This window comes from Lithobates pipiens, unplaced genomic scaffold (genome assembly GCF_037356315.1).
Source record: "Lithobates pipiens isolate NorthernLeopardFrog02 unplaced genomic scaffold, aLitPip1_a1.2 Scaffold_16, whole genome shotgun sequence".
Lineage (NCBI taxonomy): Eukaryota > Metazoa > Chordata > Amphibia > Anura > Ranidae > Lithobates > Lithobates pipiens.
In genome coordinates this window covers 402,716,527-402,742,630 of record NW_027507748.1, presented here as the reverse complement: position 1 = coordinate 402,742,630, position 26,104 = coordinate 402,716,527, and the positions used below count along the sequence as shown (strand labels likewise).

At 46.0% G+C, this 26,104-nt stretch overlaps 1 protein-coding gene across 3 annotated transcripts in view; it reads left to right on the top strand.

The window, feature by feature from the left end:
- The window catches only part of ZZEF1 (zinc finger ZZ-type and EF-hand domain containing 1), a 424,884-nt gene that overhangs the window by 344,838 nt on the left and 53,942 nt on the right, over window positions 1–26,104 (top strand). For all 3 annotated transcript variants that reach the window (XM_077482353.1, XM_077482352.1, XM_077482354.1), the window contains 3 exons: window positions 2,700–2,843; window positions 22,541–22,709; window positions 23,944–24,042. In XM_077482353.1, coding sequence (XP_077338479.1) covers window positions 2,700–2,843; window positions 22,541–22,709; window positions 23,944–24,042 — 412 coding nt within the window. The remainder of the gene's footprint in view (window positions 1–2,699; window positions 2,844–22,540; window positions 22,710–23,943; window positions 24,043–26,104) is intronic.

The following is a 26,104-nucleotide window of genomic DNA, read 5'->3' as shown; positions in this document are numbered from 1 at the left end:
ATGAGGAGGTTAAGGAGAATCTGTCACAAAAACCATCACATAGGGCACTTTTTGTCCCCTATTTGATGGCAGACCTTTGCGCTAATAGTGTGTAACAAAAAAAATTGGAACTACCGCTATTTTATTCTCTGGATTGTCTTTCAGAAAATGTTTTTTGGGTTTTGCAGTCTTCGGGGCTAAAAATCTTTTTTTTTTTTCTTCTTTTTTTTTTTAACGTCCGTGAAAAAACAAAAACAAAACTGTTCTGGCAGTAAAAGGGTTAGAGCAGGGATATAGAGAGGTGGCGTGCAGTTGATATGCAGTGTCTGCAAATTTGGGAGCCTGCTCATGCACCAGCTGTTCCATTTTAAATAAAAGTCCCACTGCTTCTGTGTGAGGCGCCACTGTTCTGCAGACTGCAGGTCAGCAAGTCAAGAGCGCAATGTTCCCGTCACATGGCTGCGATCGACAGGTTGCCGACCTCTGGTCTAAACTGTTTTTGAGATCTAACTGAAACTGAGAAAGGTTTGTTATACATTACCAGATGTATATGGCCAGACTTTTGGCCATTTGCAATGGTGTCAAGCTTTACAGAAACTGTTGTCTTTTGATTTAGCTTACAGGTGTGTGCCCACTGCCCAGTAAATGCTTTGTTCCATTTTTCTTATTTTAACCACTTCAGCCCTGGAAGTATTTACCCCTTTCCTGACCAGAGCACTTTTTGCGATTCGGCACTGCAACGCTTTAACTGACAATTGCGCAATCGCACGACGTGGCTCCCAAACAAAATTGACGTCCTTTTTTTTCCCACAAATAGACCTTTCTTTTGGTGGTATTTGATCACATCTGCGATTTTTTATTTTTTGCTCTAAAAACAAAAAAATCGATAATTTTGAAAAAAAAAAAAATGTTTTTACTTTTTTGCTATAATAAATATCCCCCAAAAATATATTAAAAAAAAAAAAAAAAACTTTTTTTTCCTCAGTTTAGGCCGATACGTATTCTTCTACATGTTTTTGGTAAAAACAAATCGCAATAGCATTTATTGATTGGTTTGTGCAAAAGTTATAGCGTCTACAAAATAGGGGATAGTTTTATGGCATTTTTATTAATAATTTTTTTAGTAGTAAGGGCGATCAGCGAATATTTTTTTTTTTTATTGTTTTATTGTGTCTGACATTATGGCGGACACATCGGACAATTTTGACACGTTTTTGGGACCATTGGCATTAATACAGCGATCAATGCTATAGAATTGCATTGATTAATGTAAAAATGTCCCTGGCAGTGAATGGGGTTAACCACTAGGGGGGGTAGGGGTTAAGAGTGTCCTGGGGGAGTGTTTCTAACTGTCTGGGGCAGTGATGGCGAACCTTGGCACCCCAGATGTTTTGGAACTACATTTCCCATGATGCTCAACTACACTGCAGAGTGGATGAAATGTAGTTCCAAAACATCTGGGGTGCCAAGGTTCGCCATCACTGATCTGGGGGATGGGCTAGCAGTAACACGACACTGATCGCTGCTCCCGATGACAGGGAGCAGACGATCAGTGTCCTGTCACTAGGCAGAACGGGAAGATGCTGTTTACATCGGCATCTCCCCATTCTTCAGCTCCGTGACACGATCGCGGAGCTCGCAGCAGGTGCACGGCGGGAAATTCAAAGTAACATACGGGTACATTACTTTGCCCAGCCGTGCCATTCTGCCGACTTATATATGCTGACAGCCGTCAGCAAGTGGTTAAAGGAGAATGACTGACTGGCTGCAGAGATATTTGCAACGTGTTCCAATACACTTTCATGCTGTAATTACTGCATTAAATGATCGCTGATCAAAATAATTCACGTGTGCCTTTATTCATACAGTGTGAAAACATTCTAGATGTATTTAACAGTTTTCTGGATTTTGAAATATATATATTTGCCTATCAGTGCAAACTTATGTAACTGTTTACTGTAGTGCAGTGAACCTGCTGCTGAAGGGCAGGGGTAGGCAACCTCGGCCCTCCAACTGTGGTAAAACTTCAAAAGTGACATGAGACATTGCATGACCCTGACAATCATAGGCATGGCTCGCAGAGGCATGATGGGATTTGTGGTTTCACACAGCTGGCGTGCTAAGGTTGCCTACCCCTTATTTAAAGGTTATGTAATCCCCAACAAAGAACTTTTCTTATTCTGTCACATTTTGGTTTGTTAAAAAAAAAACATTGGAATAGTTTTGTTATAAATACCTGTTACTATTGCCAGAAATATTGTCATCTGATAATTTAACATGCTTTCTGTGTGCATTTATAGCTGTTACTTTCATATCTCTATGATCTACAGTACCCCTTCTGGGGGGTGTTCAGTCCTGTCCTACACTTCATAGTTAATTACAGAAAGAACATTGCACAATACAACATTACATGTTGTCACCCTGAGACAGACAGTGTGTTATTTGCTGAAAATAAGGAAAAAAGGTTGAATACTATTATTAAATTGCGCCTACAACATATAAGGAGTGGTAATATATTACATTTTTGGGTTTAGAAATTTTTTGAACAGTGTAGCACTACAGTTCACACAGAATTGTTTCTTGTATTATACGATGTAAATGTCTTTATGCAGAGAATTTAGAAAACTGAATTGCTTGTGTCTGGATCCAGTAGGTGAATTAAAGCTTGTGTATTATTTCTAGAAGAGACTTTACTAACACAAGTTATGGTTGTGTTGTAGATTTTACAGAAGGTGTTGGGAGGCTGTAGTGGAATTATGCTTGGAACAGTAGCAGTTACTGCCTGTCAGTTTATGGAGGAACCAGGAACAGCAGTACAAGTGCGGGAATCTAAACATCCTTACAACAACAACACAATCTTTGAGGTAATGCAATCCATCATAATTTACTGAAAATTAAATTTCCCTCAAGTATTCCTATACTCAGGCCTTGTTCATACAGACGTACTATAGTGTACACCAGTGCGAGGTCCATGTTTGCGAAAGCTGCATGTCACGAACAGTATATCTAGAGATATAGACAACTGAATTTATTTCCAATTCTTACCTTTACTTGTAGAATTAATTCTTGGCTCTGCCAGTCCTGAGCCATTCTCTTGGTCAACTCATGTTTCATAAGGGCATCCCATTGATCTGAATGGGCTGCTCAATGAACCAAAACCATGCATTTACAATTTTTGTAATGCAGCATAGTACAACAAACTCTACCCATCAGAATGGCATGACATCACACCAATGCACGTTCATGTTAATGCTAAAACTATATGATGAGAACCCAATAAAGGTGTTAGTATTATACTTGTTCATTTATTCAAAGAAACATTTACAAAGTTGCATATTTGTGTGTTCCAAAAGTTTGTGAACCTCTAGGATTCCCAAGTTATTTGACGGGAAGATAAGAGCCTGATTTGATTTCTTTAAGAATCCCATGTTACCATCTAGGGAACTAAAGGGCAGCTCTTTATCTAATCGCAGTCTTTGTGTGTTCACCAACAGAAAAAAAACAGAACAACAATGGTGATGATGCATAGTTTCCTTTCTAATCGTTCATCACGGGACACAGAGCCATAGTAGATACTATGTGGGTTATAGGCCACCTTCAGGTGTTGGAAACTGGCACACCCTAAGACAGGAAGTCCACTACTATATAACCCCTCCCACTACTGAGAATACCCCAGTTTTTTTTGCCAGTGTCTAAAGGTGTTGGTCATGAGTGAAGATATGCTGTGCTGAGCTCCACTGTGGCTAGCCATGCAGCCGGATCCATTCAAAGTGTCTTTTTGGCCGAATTGAATGGTACCCGGGCCTCGTATCCGAATAAACGAGGTCTTTCATGTAACATTTGTCTTTTTAGAGAGCTGGACCCCGGGATCCAGTACTTTTTGGTATCAAGGCCATGATGTTTTTACTGGCTGTGGTGCTATTACAGGTCCAGGATTATGGTTTTCCTCAAGGATCCCCAGCTCCTATAAGGTTTAACGGAACCCACCATGAAGGGTGAAGATTGGGTCTGTTGGTTTACCACAGAAAACCCTGCGGCGGGGAAAGCTAAGTGGAGTTTTCTAAGAAAGTTTTACAAATTTTCTTATGATTGTCTCCTTTAAATTTAGTAAATGTTGTCATGCCTATGTGTCACCACTGGGGGCTATATTGAGCACTTACCATCTCATGCTTCTCAGCCCATGCTGTGTCTAGGAAGCAGCAGTTTCTTCTTCCTCTGGCCAAGCAGTAGACCTCCGGTAAGTCTGGGAGGGGGGTTCCCTCTTCCCACCAGACTCCCCCCGTGCTGTCTTTTCTTCCCCTCTTCTCGAGGAAAGAGTGGCACAAAAACGGAACGCCACTCGGCAGCTTCCAGACCCCCCTCCATTCCTCCTTCCTACCTGTGGATCCCATAGTATCAGGAGCTTGCGCGGGAAAGACATCTTTATAAAAAACAAGGGCAAGGGTTGTAGGTGACGGGGGCGGGGCTTAGCGCAGCGTTGGCATCCTCTAACATTCAGCGCGGGAAAGGTATGTTTTAAAAGGCACCATTTGTGCTGTTACATGCTGCTGGAGGGACACAAGCAAAGGTGGCATTTAAGAGGTTTGGGGACACAGGCATTCCTTTTGACACATGTACTACTGCATCAGGCTGAGCATTAATAGCAGCGACAGGGCTGGACTATTGTTTAAGCAGTGGATGTGTTCCTTTTGGTAGAACCTCTGCTTTGTGCATCGGGCTATGACCAGGAGGGGCAAAAAAGGGCTCTAGAAAGACTTCTACAGTCGCACAGCCTTGAACCATCTAAAAAGAAATGGCATCCTCCCCTGAGTGTAATATGGCTGATTAGAGTGAGCCATCAGGAGGGGCAAGTGTTGCAGCTGCTCTTAACACTGCAGCCCCTGTGTATATTACTAAGGAGGTCTTTTCTTCAACCATTTTAAGCTTGGAGCAAAAAATGTATGCTTTAACCACTTCCCGACCGCCGCACGACCATGTACGTCGACAGAATGGCACGGGCAGGCATAAGGGCGTACATGTACGTCCCTGCCTTCCCGCGGGTCGGGGGCCCGATCGGGCTCCCGCCCGGTGCCTGCGGCGGTCGGTATTCGTTAGTGAGCGATCCCGGACGAGGGGGCGGCCATTCATTCATGGCCACCCCCTCGCGATCGCTCCCGACGAATAGAAATCCTTCGTGACATCACTTCCTCTCCTGTAATGTAAACACAGGAGAGGAAGTGATGTATTCTCTCCTCCGTGTCGGTATTTTTCGTTCCGACACCGAGGAGAGAGGATCGGTGAGTTGCACCAACACGTCACTACACAGTAGAACATGCCAGGCACACTCACACCCCCCCGATCACCCCCCCCCAATTACCCCTGCCCCCCAGTCACAGTGACACCAATGTCATTTTTTTTTTTTTTTTTTTTGCATTGGTGTCATTTGTGACTGTAATAACTGTTAGGGCAGTTATGGTTAGCCCCCTTTAGTTCTAATGTACCCCCCTAACCCCCCCAATAAAGGTTTAACCCCGTGATCACCCCCCGTCGCCAGTGTCACTAAGGCTGGGTTCACATTGCAGCGGTTTATGAGAACGAATGTGATTCGCACCGCACTGCAGTGCAAATCACATCCGATCTCTGTGCGATTCGAGTTCAGCCATACAGATAGTATGGCTGAATTCGCATCGCACCCGCCGCAAATTCGCACGGGACCCTTTTTTTGGCCCGCAGCAGAATCGGATCGCATGGGTGTTCACACCATGCGATCCGAGTTTGCAGATCACACTGCGATATGCAAACTGATCTGGGGGTGTCATTAACATTTCACTGACACTCCCAGCAGTTCGCATAGGGCAGTGTGAACTGCCGCCGGGAGGCATGCGATGCGGGAACCCGCCACGGATTCGTGGCGTTCCCGCATCGCTCCAGTGTGAACCCAGCCTAATCGATCATTTTTATGATCGCTGTAATAGTGTCACAGGTGACGCTAGTTAGGCAGGTAGGTATTTAGGTTCGCCGCAGCTTTTTATAGCGCAAGGGGGCCCCCATATACTACCGCATAAAGCCCCCTGATTGCCCCCTAGTTAACCCTTTCACCAGTGATCACCATATAACTGTTACAGGTGACGCTGGTTGGTTAGTTATTTTTTTATAGTTTCAGGGCACCCGCCATTTATTACCTAATAAAGGTTTAACCCCCTGATCACCCGGCGGGTGTCATTTGTGACTGTAATAACTGTTAGGGCAGTTAGGGTTAGCCCCCTTTAGTTCTAAGGTACCCCCCTAACCCCCCCAATAAATGTTTAACCCCGTGATCACCCCCCGTCGCCAGTGTCACTAAGGCTGGGTTCACATTGCAGCGGTTTATGAGAACGGATGTGATTCGCACCACACTGCAGTGCAAATCACATCCGATCTCTGTGCGATTTGAGTTCAGCCATACAGATAGTATGGCTGAATTCGCGTCGCACCCGCCGCAAACTCGCACGGGACCCTTTTTTTGGTCCGCAGCAGAATCGGATCGCATGGGTGTTCACACCATGCGATCCAAGTTTGCAGATCGCACTGCGATATGCGAACTGATCTGGGGGTGTCATTAACATTTCACTGACACTCCCAGCAGTTCGCATAGGGCAGTGTGAACTGCCGCCGGGAGGCATGCGATGTGGGAACCCGCCGCGGATTCGTGGCGTTCCCGCATCGCTCCAGTGTGAACCCAGCCTAATAAGCGATCGTTTTTCTGATCGCTGTATTAGTGTCACAGGTGACGCTAGTTAGGCAGGTAGGTATTTAGGTTCGCCGCAGCTTTTTATAGCGCCAGGGACCCCCATATACTACCGCATAAAGCCCCCTGATTGCCCCCTAGTTAACCCTTTCACCAGTGATCACCATATAACTGTTACAGGTGACGCTGGTTGGTTAGTTATTTTTTTATAGTTTCAGGGCACCCGCCATTTATTACCTAGTCTCACTAGTGTACCCCTAAATTTAGGGGTGTCTACTTTCCAAAATGGGGTCATTTGGGGGGGGGAGTTTGTGCCATCTTGGCATTTTATGGCCTTCAAAACTGTAACGCCCTTAGAAAGCCTGAAGGCGGTGCTTGGTTTTCGGGGCCCCGTACGCGGCTAGGCTCCCAAAAAGTCCCACATATGTAGTATCCCCGTACTCAGGAGAAGCAGCAGAATTTATTTTGGGGTGTCATTTCACATATGCCCATGGCATGCGTGAGCAATATATAATTTAGTGACAACTTTGTGAAAAAAAAAAAAGTTTGTAATTTTCCCGCAACTTGTGGCAAAATATAAAATATTCCATGGACTCAACATGCCTCTCAGCAAATAGCTTGGGGTGTCTACTTTCTAAAATGGGGTCATTTGTGGGGGTTTTGTGCCATCTTGGCATTTTATGGCCTTCAAAACTGTAATAGGTAGTGAGAAGTGAACTCAAAAATTTACGCCCTTAGAAAGCCTGAAGGCGGTGCTTGGTTTTCGGGGCCCCGTACGCAGCTAGGCTCCCAAAAAGTCCCACATATGTGGTATCCCCGTACTCAGGAGAAGCAGCAGAATTTATTTTGGGGTGTCATTTCACATATACCCATAGCATGTGTGAGCAATATATCATTTAGTGACAACTTTGTGTAAAAAAAAAAAAAATTTGTTTTTTGTCATTATTCAATCGCTTGAGGTAAAAAAATAAAATATTCAATGGGCTCAACATGCCACTTATCAATTTCCTTAGGGGGTCTACTTTCCAAAATGGGGTCATTTGGGGGGGTTTTGTACTGCCCTGCCATTTTAGCACCTCAAGAAATGAGATAGGCAGTCGTAAACTAAAAGCTGCGTAAATTCCAGAAAACGTACCTTAGTTTGTAGATGTGACAACTTTTGCGCAAACCAATAAATATACAATTATTGACTTTTTTTTTACCAAAGACATGTGGCTGAATACATTTTGGCCTAAATGTATGACTAAAATTGAGTTTATTGGATTTTTCTAATAACAAAAAGTAGAAAATATCATTTTTTTTCAAAATTTGCGGTCTTTTTACGTTTATATCGCAAAAAATAAAAATCGCAGAGGCAATCAAATACCATCAAAAGAAAGCTCTATTTGTGGGAAGAAAAGAACGCAAATTTTGTTTGGGTACAACATTGCATGACCGCGCAATTACCAGTTAAAGCAGCGCAGTGCCAAATTGTAAAAAGACCTCTGGTCATTGACCAGCAAAATGGTCCAGTCTGAAAGTGGTTAATTGCATCTCAGAGTGGGACCAAGTGCAGCAGGTCCCCGTCCATCGCTCAGGACCCTCTTGCTGAGGAACAAGGAGCGAGAGGTGACAAATTTCTTTCAAAGGACCAGGAAGAGGCTGAAGTCTCCTCTTCCAAAGAACCTGATATGAAAGTGTCAGATTCGCTGGATAGATTGTTGGTACAGTCTCTCACTGAATTGGTCCGCTCCACATTTTTACTGCCAATAACGCAGTCAGTTGATGAGCCCACTTCTGGTTTGGGTTCACTAAAACCTCCCCAATTTGTTCATTCTTTTCCTATCCATTCATGGCTAAGGAAGCTAATGTATTCTGAGTGGGAGCACCCAGATAAACATTTTTTTCCTCCGAAAAAGTTTTCAATACTATATCCTATGGAGGAAGAGTTTTATAAGATATGGGGAATTCCAGAAATTGACGCTGCTATATCCTCTGTAAATAAAAACCTGACTTGTCCAGTAGACAATGCTCATATTCTAAAGTATCCAACTGATAAGAAGTTGGAGTTCCTTTTTAAAAACAATGTTTTGCTTGCAGGTTCAGTCGTTCAACCTGTGCTGGCAGCGATCAGTGTATCTCAGTCCTTTAAAGGACCAGTTTATAGAGATACTCCGTTATTCCTGATCAGCAGGCCCAGGATTTGGCCGGGATATCAGAAGCATTGTGTCTTATAGTGGACGCTATGAAATTCTATTCTCCAGGCCTCACGGCTCATGCTAGCGCTGGTACATGTGCGTAGAATCCTATGGTTAAAAAATTGGTCAGCCAAAGTGCCATGCAAAAAGCTCTTGGCCAGTTTCCCTTCTCATGGTGAACGGTTCTTTGGAGACAATCTGGATATGTATATCAAAAGAATTTCTAATGGAAAAAGTTCCCTTTTACCAGTTAAGAAGAAGTTTAAGCATTTCTGGTATATTCACCGACCGACACAGCTCCTCTCTTAGCCATTAGGTTGTTATGCCCTATTACTAGGAGATACTAGGCATTAGTTGTAATACGACACTCAGAACACTTAGTTTCTCCCAGGGGGCGGTCCCTTGGGCAACACCCTTCCAGCCTGCCATGCAGCCATCAGTTTTATTTTGCCTAGTGAAGGAGAAGGGCCTAGAAACCCTGCGGGCCCATTGATCCGTGCTTTTTTCTGAAGAAGCATGACTTTTTGTGCAAGATTATTGATCCTGTGATCTACTATCAACAGCCGGCTGGGTGACAGGCTGGATATTCTTATCCTTGTGGTCTCCCCAGTCCAGCCATCGAGCGTGTGCAGGCCGCAGCTACACGCTAGGCAGGCCACGACGAAACCTCATCTCTAGAAGTGGTCGGTGAACTTTTATGCTCTGGGGCATACATATGACCGGGCTACTGATGTCTTTGTCACAGTATGCCGGGCCTGTAGCCATCCTGTACTGATCAGTGAGTGGGTCTGTGATGGAATGTCTCCCGCCTCTTCAGGACTGGTAAGTACAGCTCTCCCTGCCTTGGCGGGGCTGAGCAGCTGGGCATTCCCTGGGAGGTCGATTCGGGGGTCCCTCACCTCCCTCTCCTCTCTCTCTGTCCCTATAGTTCCTTCCCCCTCCCTGTGGAGGATGCGCAGTGGTGTGCTCACCGCCATTAATTTCTCCCTGTACCTCATGGAGCGGTTTTCGGCGGCCATTTTAGGTGTGGGCAAGGCAGCATGCTCTGCTGGGCTTCAGCAGCCATTTTTCTGGTGATTTCCTATTCAGAACACCAGCGGCCACTCTCTTGTAGCCTGAACATGTTTTTTGAGTGTTCTCTAGCAGCAGCATGTGCTCCTGTGCCCTCACAGCCATTTTCCCTGTGTTTTTATGTCCTTGTGCTGGACGCTGAGCGGCCATTTTCTTGACGCCTGAGCACACTTCAGAGTGGTTTTAGCGCCATTGCAGCTGCTTCCACCGACACAGCACTGTTTCCTCTGCACCTGGGAGCCAACAGGGACTACAGGCACTACCTGCTGAATAGCACAGAACTCCGCAAGGTGGTGAGTCCAGCGGGAAAGAGACCCTCAGCCAGCGGCAGTAAGGAGGGTGGGACTGCACTGTCCTAAGTCCCCTTCGGGTGGCAGACAGGGTATGGTCAGCATGGCTTCAGAAACTGGTGTTTCTTCCCCCTGAAATCCAGGCAATTGTAACCGGGTCACCTGCGGACTGCGCAGTGCCTATGGACACCCTGACGGCGGTCCTCAATTCGATCATTGCCAAGATGGAGGCAGCACGTGGGAAGAAGGGTGCAAAAAAGCTGCCCCGCCCTGTCCCCCTTCCTCTCCTTCCTCTGGGGAGAGTTCTGACACACTCTGGTCCTGCTGAGGCTGGTGACCCCTGCTCTGTCTTGTCAGATGACGCTGACCAGGACCGTCTGGGTCCGTGCGTGACAAAGCGCTTGTTAGAGCACTTATCACAGCTGTCCATGATACCCTGAAGATTCAGGAGCCAGCAGGTCCCTCTGCTGATGTAGCGGTCCCCTTTGGGTCCCACAAGCCAAGTACGTTCACCTAAGGTGTTTCTGTATCTGACTTATTTTGACGAGTTCATTTACAAGGAATGGGGTCACCCCCAACTGACCTTTTTCGGTCCCCAAATCCATGGCGATCCATTTGAGGAAAGCATTCTGCTCCTCCGGTCGTGGACCCCCCAGTATCCAGGTTAAATAAAGTAACCACAATCCCAGGTTGAGGGGACTCCTGCATTTAAGGATCCCACGGACAGGAAGGCCGAGGCAGTGGCTTGTTCCCTGTTTACGGTTGTGAGGTCAGCCGTGCGACCAGTACTGGCATCCGCACTTGTGTCGCAGACACTGAGTGGGCAAAACTGTTGCACCGCAAATTGGGAGAGCAAGAGGCTTCTCCTGTCTGCGTGGAACTAGCAGACCAACTAGTGCAAGGCCTTGAGTACGTTTGTGATGCGGCCCTGGATACTCTTCCTCTGTTATCCAGGGCTTCAGTGTCAGCAGTGGTGCTGAGGTGCCTGATTTGGTTAAAATGCTGGTCTGCTGACCAGGCATCCAAAAAAGTCCTGACGGATCTTCGCTTCCTTGGCGACAGGCTCTTTGGAGCCTCTTTGGATGACATTATTAAAAATGCCACTGGTGGTAAAAGTACCCTACTCCCACAGGCCAGAAAGGCTAAGGAGCCACGTCCTAGGCAAAGGCCCTCTTTTTCCGCTCACAAACTGCTTTTTCGTCCGCCTGGAGCTTCGGTTAAATGTCCCCAGCCCGACAGGATGACTACAGAAGGACAAAAGCATCCCTGGAACCACAAGCCTGCGAACAAAAGTGCTACCGCATGAAGGTTTGCCCCCACCCATGTCTTGGGTCAGGGGTCGCCTTCGGGAGTTTGCAGCCCGGTGGTCCTCTCGACTATTCAACCAATGGGTCTGCGATCTGATTTCCTCCATCTACAAGATGGTTTCTCTCTTGGCCGCCAAACAGATTCCCCCAGCTCACCAGGAGGCCCTCTTGAGGGCAGTAAGGGACCTGCTGAGTCGCGGGGTGGTTGTACGGGTTCCGGAATCGGGCACGTTTCCAGGGATTCTACTCAAATCTGTTTGTAGTTCCCAAGAAGGAAGGGATACGTCCAATCTTGAACCTAAAAGCCCTCAATCACTTTGTGAAAGTGCAGAGGTTCAGAATGGAATCAGTTCACTCAGTAGTCGCTGCACTCTAAGGAGACATCTTTAGACATGCAGGATGCGTACTTGCACATACCCATATGCCTTCGGCATCAAAAGTTTCTGCGATTTGCAGTCGAAGCTCACTACCAGTTTGTGGCTCTCCCTTTTGGTCTGGCATCAGCCCCCCCCCCCCCCGAATCTTTATCAAGGTATTGGCTCCAGGTTTGGCATTTGCTGCAGCAACGTGGGATCATGATCGTGAGATACCTAGACAATCTCCTCCTGAGGGCTTCTTCCGCTTCAGAATTACAGAAGGGTGTGGCGATCACCATGCAGATTCTGCACGAATTTGGGTGGCTGTTGAATCTAAAGAAGTCAGTGATTGTACCGACCCAGCGTCTGGAGTACTTGGGCTTGCTGCTCGACTCCAGGGAAGCGAGAGTGTTTCTCCCTTCAGATAAACTGCAGACTCTCAGATCTGCAGTTAAAACTGCTGATGAACCGCAAGTGGTCATCGCTCTGCTTCTGCATGCGAGTACTGGGGCTCATATTAGCTTCTTTCGTGGCACTACCATATGCCTAGTTCCACACCAGAGTCCTGTAGAAGGATATTTTGACAAAATGGGACAGATCTCAATTGTCCCTGGATCGATAGATTCAGGTGAGCCAGTTAGAGATCCACTGATCTGGAGGTCCCCGGTGATTCAGTCCGGGAAGTCATTCCTACCTCTGAAGTGAACAGTGATTACAACGGACGCCAGTCTATCCGACTGGGGTGGAGTGATGGGGGTTCAGTCGGCTCAGGGCCTCTGGTCGGTGGAAGAATCCAAGTTACCGATCAATCTGCTCGAGGTAAGAGCGATCAGGCTATGCCTCTCCACATGGTCGATGAGGTTTCGGGGCGTCCGATCAGGATCCAGTCAGACAACGCCACACCTGTGGCATACGTCAATCTCCAGGAAGGGACAAGAAGCTCGGCCGCCGCACGGGGGGTCGTTAACATACTTCGGTGGGCAGAGTGACACGTACCGGCCCTGTGGTCCTTTTACATCCCGGGAGTGGAGAACTGTCAGGCGGACTATCTGAGTCGCCAGATGCTGGACCCAGGAGAATGGGCATTGCATCCGGAGGTGACCAGGCTACTGTGCCTATGGTGGAGCACCCCAGATATGGATATTCTGGCCTCCCGTCTCAATCGGAAGGTGCTGAGATTCGTGTCCAAGACAAGAGATCCGTGGATAGACACGTCAGACGTGTTGGGGGCTCCGTTAGATCAGTACCAGCTGATCTTCGCCTTTCCTCCACTAAAACTGTTTCCACGTCTGCTTCGCAGAGTGGAAGTCGAGGGGATCCCAGTAATACTAATTGCCCCAGATTGGCCTCAGTGTCCTTGATACGCAGACCAAGTGCGCCTGGTGGAAGACGCCCCATGGCCAACGATGTTGCGAGAGGACCTTCTGTCTCAAGGTCTGATTCTCCATCCTGCTTTACCATCGCTGGCTTTAACGGCATGGCTATTGAGAGCCAGGTGTTGAAGAACCAGGGTCTATCGGACCCGGTGATCCCAACTATGTTGAGGGTACGGAAATCTTCTTCTCGGAAGATATATCATCGTACCTGGAAGGCCTACATCTCCATGTGTGAGGAGAGAGGATGGCATCTGCGCTCCTTTTCCATATCAAGGATCCTGCTGTTTCTTCAAGAAAGGAGTAGACCAGAAATTGGCGTTAAGCACCATTAAGGGGCAAATTTCAGCCTTGGCTGTCTTTTTTTTCAGCCACCCCTGGCGTCTCACTCATTAGCGAGTACCTTTGTTCAGGGGGTGTGACATGTAGTCCCTCCGGTGCATCCTCCGTTACCCCCGTGGGCACTTCAAAAACTGCCATTTGAAAATATCAGAGAGATTCCCCTGTTGACTCTTTCTCTTCGGCCAGGAGGGTTTCGGAACTGGCGGCTTTGTCCTGCAAGTCGCCTTATCTGGTTATCCACAAGGATAAGGTGGTGTTGCATTCGCAAACAGTCTTTTCTGCCGAAAGTGGTCTCGGCTTTTCATATCAATGAGGACATTGTATTACCATCTCTGTGTCCTAAGCGGAAACACCCTAAGGAGGTTGCCCTTCACGCTTTGGATGTGGTTGTCTGCCACTGCTCCCTTTCGGAAGTCAGACTCATTGTTTCGGTGGCTGGTCCAAAGAAAGGCATGGCGGTCTCGTCGGCCACCATTTCCAGGTGGATCAGACAGATTGTAGTGCAAGCCTACGCCTTGAAGGGGCAGGTCCCCCCTTTCCAGTCACGGCCCACTCCACAAGGGCAATTGGAACGTCTTGGGCCTTCCAACACCAAGCGTCTGTCGCGCAGGTGTGTAAAGCGGTGACCTGGTCGTCTGTCCACGCGTTTACCAAGTTCTACAGGGTGGACGTCAGTGCATCGGCTGATGCCTGTTTTGGCCGCAAAGTTGCAATTGAATATGGAATATATTTTATTTTTTCCTGTTTTTTCGATAAAAAACGCAGTACCATTAAGTTAATGCGCTGTTGCATTACATTCTGCAGTTTTTTTGGTGCAGTTGTGGGTAGTCACTCCTGTTGAGGGTACCCTGGTTTTGTGGGGGATTTCTCCACACACGGTTGTTTTTTTGCCATGGTGGATGAAGTTTCTATGCTGTTTTCCCACCCCTCGTTTGGGCCAAAAAAGGACCTGGGGGAAGAAATCCACAAAACAGAATTCTAAAGCCTCCTTATGAAGGGTGGGGGGAAGGCTTCTACAGTTTACAAAGATCTGGCAGGAACAATATCAAGACAGATGTGAACTAGAGTTCAGAGAGTTACCGTCTCCTCATTTTCTCAGATTAAACGTTCCCAGAGATCCAGTGAAAAAGAAGTCTCTCTTTCTAGCTTTGGATCATCTCTTGTCTCAGAGTGATATCGGTAGTCCCATTGGAAGAGCAAGGTTTGTTATTTTATTCAAACTAGTTCATGGTTTCAAAACCAAACGGGGATGTCAGACCCATTTTAGATCTCAAAGATCTAAACCGGTTTTTGAATATCCGTTCTTTTTGCATGGAATCAATCCAATCAGTCTCCATCCTACAAGGGGAGAACTTATGGCGTCAATCGACATCAAGGATGCTTATCTCTATGGTGACGATTTTCCCCACTCATCAAAAAATTTCTACACTTCGAGGTAGAAAATCTTAATTTCCAGTTTGTAGCTCTGCCTTTCGGTCTAGCTACTGCACATCAAGTGTTTACAAAGGTCCTTAACCACTTGCCGACCGCCGCACGACGATGTACATCGACAGAATGGCACGGGCAGGCATAAGGGCTTACATGTACGTCCTTGCCTGCCCGCCGGTCGGGGGCCTGATCGGGCCCCCGCCCGGTGCCTGCGGCGGTCGGTATTTGTTCGGGAGCGATCCCGGACGAGGGGACGGCCATTCATTCATGGCCACCCCCTCGCGATCGCTCCCGACGAATGAAAATGTCCCGTGACATCACTTCCTCTCCTGTAATGTAAACACAGGAGAGGAAGTGATGTATTCTCTCCTCCGTGTCGGTATTTTTCGTTCCGGCACCGAGGAGAGAGGTTCGGTGAGTTGCACCAACACACCACACATACAGTAGAACATGGCAGGCACACTCACACCCCCCCTTTACCCCCCGATCACCCTCCAATTACCCCTGCCCCCCCAGTCACAGTGACACCAATTGCTTTTTTTTTTTTTTTTTTTTTTTTGCATTGGTGTCATTTGTGACTGTAATAACTGTTAGGGCAGTTAGGGTTAGCCCCCTTTAGTTCTAATGTGCCCCCCTAACCCCCCCAATAAAGGTTTAACCCCGTGATCACCCCTCGTCGCCAGTGTCACTAAGGCTGGGTTCACATTGCAGCGGTTTATGAGAACGAATGTGATTCGCACCGCACTGCAGTGCAAATCACATCCGATCTCTGTGCGATTCGAGTTCAGCCATACAGATAGTATGGCTGAATTTGTGTCGCACCCGCCGCAAATTCGCACGGGACCCTTTTTTTGGCCCGCAGCAGAATCGGATCGCATTGGGTGTTCACACCATGCGATCCGAGTTTGCAGATCGCACTGCGATATGCGAACTGATCTGGGGGTGTCATTAACATTTCACTGACACTCCCAGCAGTTCGCATAGGGCAGTGTGAACTGCCGCCGGGAGGCATGCGATGCGGGAACCCACCGCGGATTCATGGCGTTCCCGCATCGCTCCAGTGTGAACCCAGCCTAATAAGCGATCGTTTTTCTGATCGCTGTATTAGTGTCACAGGTGACGCTAGTTAGGCAGGTAGGTATTTAGGTTCGCCGCAGCTTTTTATAGCGCCAGGGACCCCCATATACTACCGCATAAAGCCCCCTGATTGCCCCCTAGTTAACCCTTTCACCAGTGATCACCATATAACTGTTACAGGTGACGCTGGTTGGTTAGTTATTTTTTTATAGTTTCAGGGCACCCGCCATTTATTACCTAATAAAGGTTTAACCCCCTGATCACCCGGCGGGTGTCATTTGTGACTGTAATAACTGTTAGGGCAGTTAGGGTTAGCCCCCTTTAGTTCTAAGGTACCCCCCTAACCCCCCCAATAAAGGTTTAACCCCGTGATCACCCCCCGTCGCCAGTGTCACTAAGGCTGGGTTCACATTGCAGCGGTTTATGAGAACGGATGTGATTCGCACCGCACTGCAGTGCAAATCACATCCGATCTCTGTGCGATTCGAGTTCAGCCATACAGATAGTATGGCTGAATTCGTGTCGCACCCGCCGCAAACTCGCACGGTACCCTTTTTTTGGTCCGCCGCAGAATCGGATCGCATGGGTGTTCACACCATGCGATCCGAGTTTGCAGATCGCACTGCGATATGGGAACTGATCTGGGGGTGTCATTAACATTTCACTGACACTCCCAGCAGTTCGCATAGGGCAGTGTGAACTGCCGCCGGGAGGCATGTGATGCGGGAACCCGCCGCGGATTCGTGGCGTTCCCGCATCGCTCCAGTGTGAACCCAGCCTAATAAGCGATCGTTTTTCTGATCACTGTATTAGTGTCACAGGTGACGCTAGTTAGGCAGGTAGGTATTTAGGTTCGCCGCAGCTTTTTATAGCGCCAGGGACCCCCATATACTACCGCATAAAGCCCCCTGATTGCCCCCTAGTTAACCCTTTCACCAGTGATCACCATATAACTGTTACAGGTGACGCTGATTGGTTAGTTATTTTTTTTATAGTTTCAGGGCACCCGCCATTTATTACCTAGTCTCACTAGTGTACCCCTAAATTTAGGGGTGTCTACTTTCCAAAATGGGGTCATTTGGGGGGGGGGTTTGTACCATCTTGGCATTTTATGGCCTTCAAAACTGTAACGCCCTTAGAAAGCCTGAAGGCGGTGCTTGGTTTTCGGGGCCCCGTACGCGGCTAGGCTCCCAAAAAGTCCCACATATGTGGTATCCCCGTACTCAGGAGAAGCAGCAGAATTTATTTTGGGGTGTCATTTCACATATGCCCATAGCATGTGTGAGCAATATATCATTTAGTGACAACTTTGTGAAAAAAAAAAAAAAAAAATTAAAGTTTGTAATTTTCCCACAACTTGTGGCAAAATATAAAATATTCCATGGACTCAAAATGCCTCTCAGCAAATAGCTTGGGGTGTCTACTTTCTAAAATGGGGTCATTTGTGGGGGTTTTGTGCCATCTTGGCATTTTATGGCCTTCAAAACTGTAATAGGTAGTGAGAAGTGAAATCAAAAATTTACGCCCTTAGAAAGCCTGAAGGCGGTGCTTGGTTTTCGGGGCCCCGTACGCGGCTAGGCTCCCAAAAAGTCCCACATATGTGGTATCCCCGTACTCAGGAGAAGCAGCAGAATTTATTATGGGGTGTCATTTCACATATGCCCATAGCATGTGTGAGCAATATATCATTTAGTAACAACTTTGTGTAAAAAAAAAAAAAAAAAAAAAAATTTTTTTGTCATTATTCAATCGCTTGAGGCAAAAAAATAAAATATTCAATGGGCTCAACATGCCACTTATCAATTTCCTTAGGGTGTCTACTTTCCAAAATGGGGTCATTTGGGGGGGTTTGTACTGCCCTGCCATTTTAGCACCTCAAGAAATGAGATAGGCAGTCGTAAACTAAAAGCTGCGTAAATTCCAGAAAACGTACCTTAGTTTGTAGATGTGACAACTTTTGCGCAAACCAATAAATATACAATTATTGCCTTTTTTTTTACCAAAGACATGTGGCTGAATACATTTTGGCCTAAATGTATGACTAAAATTGAGTTTATTGGATTTTTCTAATAACAAAAAGTAGAAAATATCATTTTTTTTTTCAAAATTTGCGGTCTTTTTACGTTTATATCGCAAAAAATAAAAATCGCAGAGGCAATCAAATACCATCAAAAGAAAGCTCTATTTGTGGGAAGAAAAGGACGCAAATTTTGTTTGGGTACAACATTGCATGACCGTGCAATTACCAGTTAAAGCAGCGCAGTGCCAAATTGTAAAAAGACCTCTGGTCATTGACCAGCAAAATGGTCCGGTCTGAAGGTGGTTAAAGCCCGCTTAAACCAAACGGTTACCACAGTCCGCTTCCTGGAATACCTAGGTTTGATTCTCAACCTAGAGAAATCCTCCTTAAAACCATCAAGGAGATTGCAGTACTTGAGGCTGATCGTAGATACAGCTCAGAAGAGGTTGTTTTTGATCCAGGAAAGGATCAGTTCCATAGAGCAGTGATCAACACTGTCCTCAGGGCCTAACAGGCCAGTATATATATATATATATATATATATATATATATATATATATATATATATATATATATATATATATATATATATATATATATATATACATTTTATGTATGTTTGCTAATCCAAACTTTTTTTTTTGTTTATTGGTGTACGTGTTCATTCACGTCTGGACATCTAAGTCAGAAGACAAGTCATACCCCATGTTTTCCAATGATAACCATTCATAAATGTGCGGCTTAAAGTTGCAGCAGCTTCCAAATAGGTCATGCACTACTTTGGCCCAACTTTCATGCAACTTAAGGGCCGTAGACTTCAATGGTAACCCTCAAAAGTTGCTTGAAAGTCTTACCTGAATGTTATACAATGCAACATTGTCTATTATCTTTGGTCGCATCCAAGTCATACCCATCCAAAGTTGCACTTCAAAGTAAAGTCGAGCTACTTTGGATTCGTACATATGTGAATGGAGCCTTAAAAATTAAGAGTTCCAGAAAACTTTTGACACATAATATAGCATACATTCAAGCTTTATAGGAAAAAGGATTGATCGTGACAACTTGTAAAGTGTTTAATTGATGCTACATTTACCAAACGGTTAACAATGTTTGCATAGACAGGTTACAAATACACTCCCATAGCAATAATCAGTAGTGACAAATTCCAGGTGGGGTTCAGGAGCGAGCACACGAGTGCATCCTTGGCAAGCTGCTTGCTGTGGGGGCACTTGGAGAAGAGGAGGAGCCAGGAGCGATGGCGGGTGAGCTGAGTAGAGGAGGATTGGGGCTGCTCTGTGCAAAACCATTGCACAGTGCAGGTAAGCATAACATTTGTTTATAAAAAAAAAAAAAACAAGAGACATTCATGAATATATAAGGTAAACAAAGCCTGGCACACATCTTTGTGACACCCCCCTGTACTAAGGGACGGTGTTGATGAGTGGTGTTCGTTCTTTTGCACATTTACTGCGCATTTTGCATTTAATAAAACCCTTTCACTTACATAAAGTTGGCTAATATATACAGTTGAATAATGATTCTTTCTAATTTTGGTGGATTATGTAATTCAGGTGCCCATAACACTCTTTTACCTTTCTACCCCTTACTATATTCAGACACTACATCCTGTGCTGCCTAGTGCACATCTTTATGCAGAAGGTATTGAAGACGATAACTTTTTAACAGAGGCAGTGGATGATTTTTCACTGACAGAATGTCATGAAGTTTTCAACTTCTCGCCACATGCTGGCTACTATGAACTTTGAAGCAGTGTGTTCAAGTCTCTGGACAGATTCACCTAGTACTGCTTATCCACTCATATTTTTCCATGCATGAAAGAGAATGCTATTCCTAGAAAGCTTTTCCCTATTATGGATGAAGCCGAGTAGGCCTTGTATAACGATTGGCCCAACTCAAAGATTCCCCCTCCTCATTTGTCCTTTGTACCCTATGAAAGGGGCTTTCCCAAGAGGAGATGGTTCCCACTGTGGATCCTGCCAATCTACTGATTTCATTGATGGTATTCCCTCCTTTTAGGGGATCAGATATCAGGCGTTTAGTGAGTTAGCCCTGCCAACAGTTGTTGCCATTTTGTTGATTACCCAGACCATGGCAGAGTGGACTAGAGAAATCGGTAGCGAACTTTCTCCCACTACAAATTTTTCTAATCTTACTGCAAGATTACTACGCTAGTACCACTGCTTCTCTGTGTAGATGCAATTGAGAATGTGAGCCATCATATCTACAGAATAACATTACTTTCTGTGCATGTGTGCAAAATCTTATGTTGCCAGAACACCCTCGAAAAAGGTGCCTTTTGTGCATGTCCTTTGGAAACTCCTTTGAAGAATACATTGAGGTGGTTACTGAGATAAAGGGATTCCTACCCCATTATTCTCAATCTCGCCTCCCCTACCATGCAAATACCATTTGTCACCTCAGGAAGTCGTCGTATACTGCAGGTCCCCATGGCAGACCCCTCACAACTGAGCCTACCAGACTTGCTTGGAAACCACCTACGCAGTAAAAGTTGCCCCACCCCTTAACAAAAGAAGGGTAGAGAAGAATGTCTAACAACGTTTGCTCCATGTTAAGCAAAGATGTCCTTACCTTTTAAATTCACTCTGTCCTTTGGAGAGGTACACAAAGAAGTTTTAAAGCTGTCCTCTGGTTTTTTAAATATTACACCTTACTACTTGCTGATATAAAAGGCAGACTGTTGTTTCTTACACCTCCTTGCAGCTTACAATCACAAGGAGCAATTATCTCCTCACCTCTCAAAGATTTCAAGGATTTTCAAAATCCGGCACAAGTTACCGAGATCTGTTCAATTGTGCATCTTCAATTATGCGCCCAAGAATTTTTACTTACTGCAGTAACCAGCCTCCTGGTTGGTCTCCTGTAGACTTTTCACCAAGTCAACTGCAGCAAAGTTACTTCTGCCTACTCTTCTATAGACCTCTCTCATATGAAAGATCCTCTAATTTTAAAAGCCACTGTAATGCAGTGAGATTCTTTGCATCCCTGTATACTTCAGTGTAACTTCTACATTGCTGAATGCACCACATCTTGTGGTGCTATAGAATTAGACCCTTAACCAAATCCTGTGACATGTACCATGTTACCTTGGAGACCTAAAATAAAAACTAAAAAATAAATAAATAAGTTCCCGAGCCAAATCTTTGACCTCAGGCCCCCGACACTAATGCTTTCACTTTCACCTACAGTTGACACCACAACCTTACCAAGCTTCTCCCCTGACCTTTTGCTGCTCAGAATATCTAGGTCTTGGTTATACTTATATATTTTTTTTATATGTAGAATACTTCCTCTTTAGCACAGTATTTGTCTATCACTGACGCCATGTTCATAATTGTGCTGCCAATGACACCCTTTCCTCATTTCTACTGGCGGACCCCTATGGAAAAGGCAGTGCCTTTTTTCTTTACTCCTGGTCACTGGCACTTTTCTCATCGCTATGCGTGGAAGCTTGCTCCACTACATAGACCCATTTTCCACACAGGCCTCCCTGAGCTACAACCCTCAGATTGATGAAGAATCTTGATATGTTACCCTTCTCCATATCAAGATTGAGGGGTCATTCCCTTGCAGAGCTATTGCCAGTGTCTACCTAAAGGTCCTGGCATATAACCTGTGGTGAGAGAATCCGCATGTGCCCTACACTGTACCAGTACGTCTAAATTCCTACTTTTTAGTTATGGAAACTGGAACTAGTATGCATATCAATAGTTCTGATTTCCCCTCCCCTCCCGGAACGGGTCATTGACTTAAAAAGTATTGAATCCACAGAACACATAGCAACTAGCATTTTTAAAAAGGTCAGCAATGGCAACCCCTCACTTTATTTTCATGACGTTTTCTTTAAATTACCCATAACAATATGCAGGAACAGGTCAGTTAGTCAAGGTGGACTTGCAGGAAATGTAAGATTTGCATATTCTGCTAGGTATATTTCTGAAACTTCTAGCAGGGTTAATATGTACTTTTTACAGCAGCAATCTGTGCTCATGTACTGTTTTCCTAGATCTACCTGATTTACTCAAGTTTGTAACAGGTTTGCTTTCATACATTTTAACTAGATAAACTATCACCTACTTGACTTTAAAATAGTGTAGATTGCGACAACATTACCGTGTCCAGAAAGAAAAATCCCTATTTGTGATATTTCCCCGGAAATTTCTCAATTTGTGTGCATTATTATGCCAAGCAGTAGTGGCACAGAACTTAAACTATGTTCACTGCAATATAATACATAATTCATCAGAAAGTAGTTTTTGAGGTCATTGATGGCAGCTTAAAAGTGAATAAGTATGTGTTTGTTTTAATGTTTTCATTTGGTCATTATTGTGTATCCTTGTATGTATTTTCTGAGCACGCTGTTCTTATTCTTCAGGACAAAGTCCACATCCCTGGTGCAATTTACCTGTCAATCAAATTTGATCCAATGTGTAACACGGAGGAAGGCTGTGATGAGTTGGTAATCTCAAGTTCCTCTGATTTTAAACAAGACCTTCACAGATTTAGTGGGCTACCTAAAAAGTGGATAGACTTTGAACTCCCTGGTGAGTACATGACTACAGGTGTGTTTTACCTGTTCGCAAGGTAAACATAGCTATATACTACTCTAAAGCATGTCATTGAAAATCAAAGTATTTCCATAATTATCACAATAGAACATTTTGCTCAAATTTCTAAGATATGAAATGGGTATGTTTACTGAAAAGATGAAAGGAAATTCCCATAAATTACAGATACCTGTGGACCAGGTTTTTCCACCCACACACCAAAAAACACACCAGCAAAAAATAAAACATGTCTATGAGAGCAAATTCTTCAAGAAATACTGCAACAGGGCAGTGCCTTTCTGGCACACTAAGGAAATGGTTTTTGACAGGTTCCAGCTTCTACTTCTGTGGCAAGATGGCCGGGAAGTTTGCCCCCCCCCCCTCCTCCTTTCCCCGTCCTATGTCTTTCATAAAGCTTAGCACACTAGGGGACAATGATTCACTACCGGCTTCCCTTACAAGCAATGGAGGTAGCGGCAGAACACGAGAGCTGATGGAAAAATCGGTCGGGGTGTTAACATCGTGGGATCCCTGTACAGGTAAGTGTCCTAATATTAAAGGTCAGCAGCTGCAGTATGTGTAGCTGCTGACTTTAATTTTTTTCTGAAGGAGGCTGGACCTCCTCTTTTTAAGTAGCTTCTTAATGATAAATAATTGTATTTGCATTGCCTATAAGAAATAAAGTAAAGAATAAAACAGAGTAATAAAACTATCCAAGTCCAGTAAGACTAGAGATAGGAGGAGTCCCCTGTGCCAGTAGGTTAGTCAACCACCTGGTCCTTCTAAGCTCAGAGCTCTTTTATTAGGTTATGAGTGGGCTATCCATAGTCTATAGTTTATTTGGCATTAAACATAAATCCAATCCTATGTTTCTCAGAAGGGCGTTGATGCAGGTTACAGTTTTAAACTGCGTGCGTTAAAGTATAAGCCCTAGTTCAGAGCTTTGGAGCTTCAGGGCATGACCACCAGCTATGTAGCATCAATACGTCTACATCCTCAGATGGTGGCTTATTTTTTAATAGCATGGCTTATAATTCTACTAACCGCAGAACTTCAGTATTTCCAGAGAAGAATTCACCCAGCCATGAATATGTTAGCATCTTTTTGTCTCCAAAATAAGTAAAATACCAAATTTACTGAATGTTCTTGGTTATTTCACATAAGGCAAGCATGATATTATTTTTTTTTTGCTTAGTATTTTATAATGTACTGCTTTTTTTCTGAATTACAGGAGATACCTTATTCTATCGGTTTACATCTGATATGAGCTTTACAGAGTGGGGTTACAAGTTTACTGTGGCTGCAGGACATCGAGGACGATTTCAGACAGGTTTGTTTTTTTGTTTTGTTTTTTTATGAAAGGGAAATATCTCTGTGAAATATGAATGTGGCATCCTATCTGGTTTGACATACACTGGTGTCCCTGTTGGAATTTTCTCTCACTTCTGTTTGTCACCCATCAAATAGCCAGACATAAATAATTGATTTGGTTTTAAATTGTAACCATTCTATCTAAATTAACAAAAAAAAGCATGAACTTTTACTGGTATGGGATTATAAAGGGAATCTGAAACCCCTCTTTATGCAAATAAGTTGCCTGGCTCTCATGGCAGTTCGTTAACTTTAATATTATGAGTATCCAAAAAAAACAATTCTAACAATTCTAAACATTCTAAGTTTATTTTAAACATTCGGTGTTATGACATTTTTTAACCACTTGCCTACTGTGCACTTTTACCCCTTCTTGCTTAATTTTCAGCTTTCAGCGCTGTTCACCACTGGGATTTTTTATTTATTTTTTGCTAAATAAAGACCGAAAATTTTGAAAAAAAAGAAAGTCTTTTATAAAATTGAGGCTTCACGGATAGGCGGCACTGATGTACGGTGGTAGGCGGCGCTGATGGGCGGGCACTGGTGAGGCGGCGCTGATGGGCGGGCACTGGTGAGGCGGCGCTGATGGGCGGGCACTGGTGAGGCGGCGCTGATGGGCGGGCACTGACGAGGAGGGACGCCGATGGGGGGGCACTGACTAGGAGGAACGCCGATGGGGCACTGACGAGGAGGAACGCCGATGGGGGGGCACTGACGAGGAGGCACGCTGATGGGGGGGGCACTGACGAGGAGGAACGCCGATGGGGGGGCACTGACGAGGAGGAACGCCGATGGGGGGGCACTGACGAGGAGGAACGCCGATGGGGGGGGCACTGACGAGGAGGAACGCCGATGGGGGGGCACTGACGAGGAGGAACGCCGATGGGGGGGCACTGACGAGAAGGAACGCCGATGGGGGGGCACTGACGAGGAGGCACGCCGATGGGGGGCACTGACGAGGAGGCACGCCGATGGGGGGGCACTGACGAGGAGGCACGCCGATGGGGGGGCACTGACGAGGAGGCACGCCGATGGGGGGGCACTGACGAGGAGGCACGCCGATGGGGGGGCACTGACGAGGAGGCACGCCGATGGGGGGGCACTGACGAGGAGGCACGCCGATGGGGGGGCACTGACGAGGAGGCACGCCGATGGGGGGGCACTGACGAGGAGGCACGCCGATGGGGGGGCACTGACGAGGAGGCACGCCGATGGGGGGGCACTGACGAGGAGGCACGCCGATGGGGGGGCACTGACGAGGAGGCACGCCGATGGGGGGGCACTGACGAGGAGGCACGCCGATGGGGGGGCACTGACGAGGAGGCACGCCGATGGGGGGGCACTGACGAGGAGGCACCCCGATGGGGGGGCACTGACGAGGAGGCACGCCAACGGGGGGGACACTGACGGGGAGGCACCAATGGGGGGGACACTGACGGGGAGGCACCGATGGGGGGGGGACACTGACGGGGAGGCACCGATGGGGGGGGGGGACACTGACGGGGAGGCACCGATGGGGGGGGGGACACTGATGGGGAGGCATCGATGGGGGGACACTGACGGGGAGGCAACAATGGGGGGGGAGAATGGCGAGTACTGTTGAGACTGCCCTGATTATCATTGTGTGCATGTTCCTTTTTACATAAGCTGGTTATCGGCTCACTTCTCTTCTCGCACTGTCAGCCTGAGGAAAGGCGTGCCAATAACCAGCTTCTGTTTACCTTCGTAATCAGCTGATTGGGGAGTGTCTCCTCACCTCCATCTGTAATCAGAGTGTGACGTCTGCGATATAGCTGTCATTCGGCTATAGCGCAGTCGGCAAGTGGTTAATGTTTGAGCTTTACATGTCTGCACTTTAGATGTGATTAATAGAGGTGGCTTTCTATGCTAAGTAAATGCTATTGTTTGTGTGTGGAATCCTGCAAGCTCAGATGGTCCCGTGGGAGGAACCTGCATTGTTAGAAGTACAGGAAAGCAGTTTCCCCCACCACACCATGAAAACCATAGTGTTTAATCCGTTT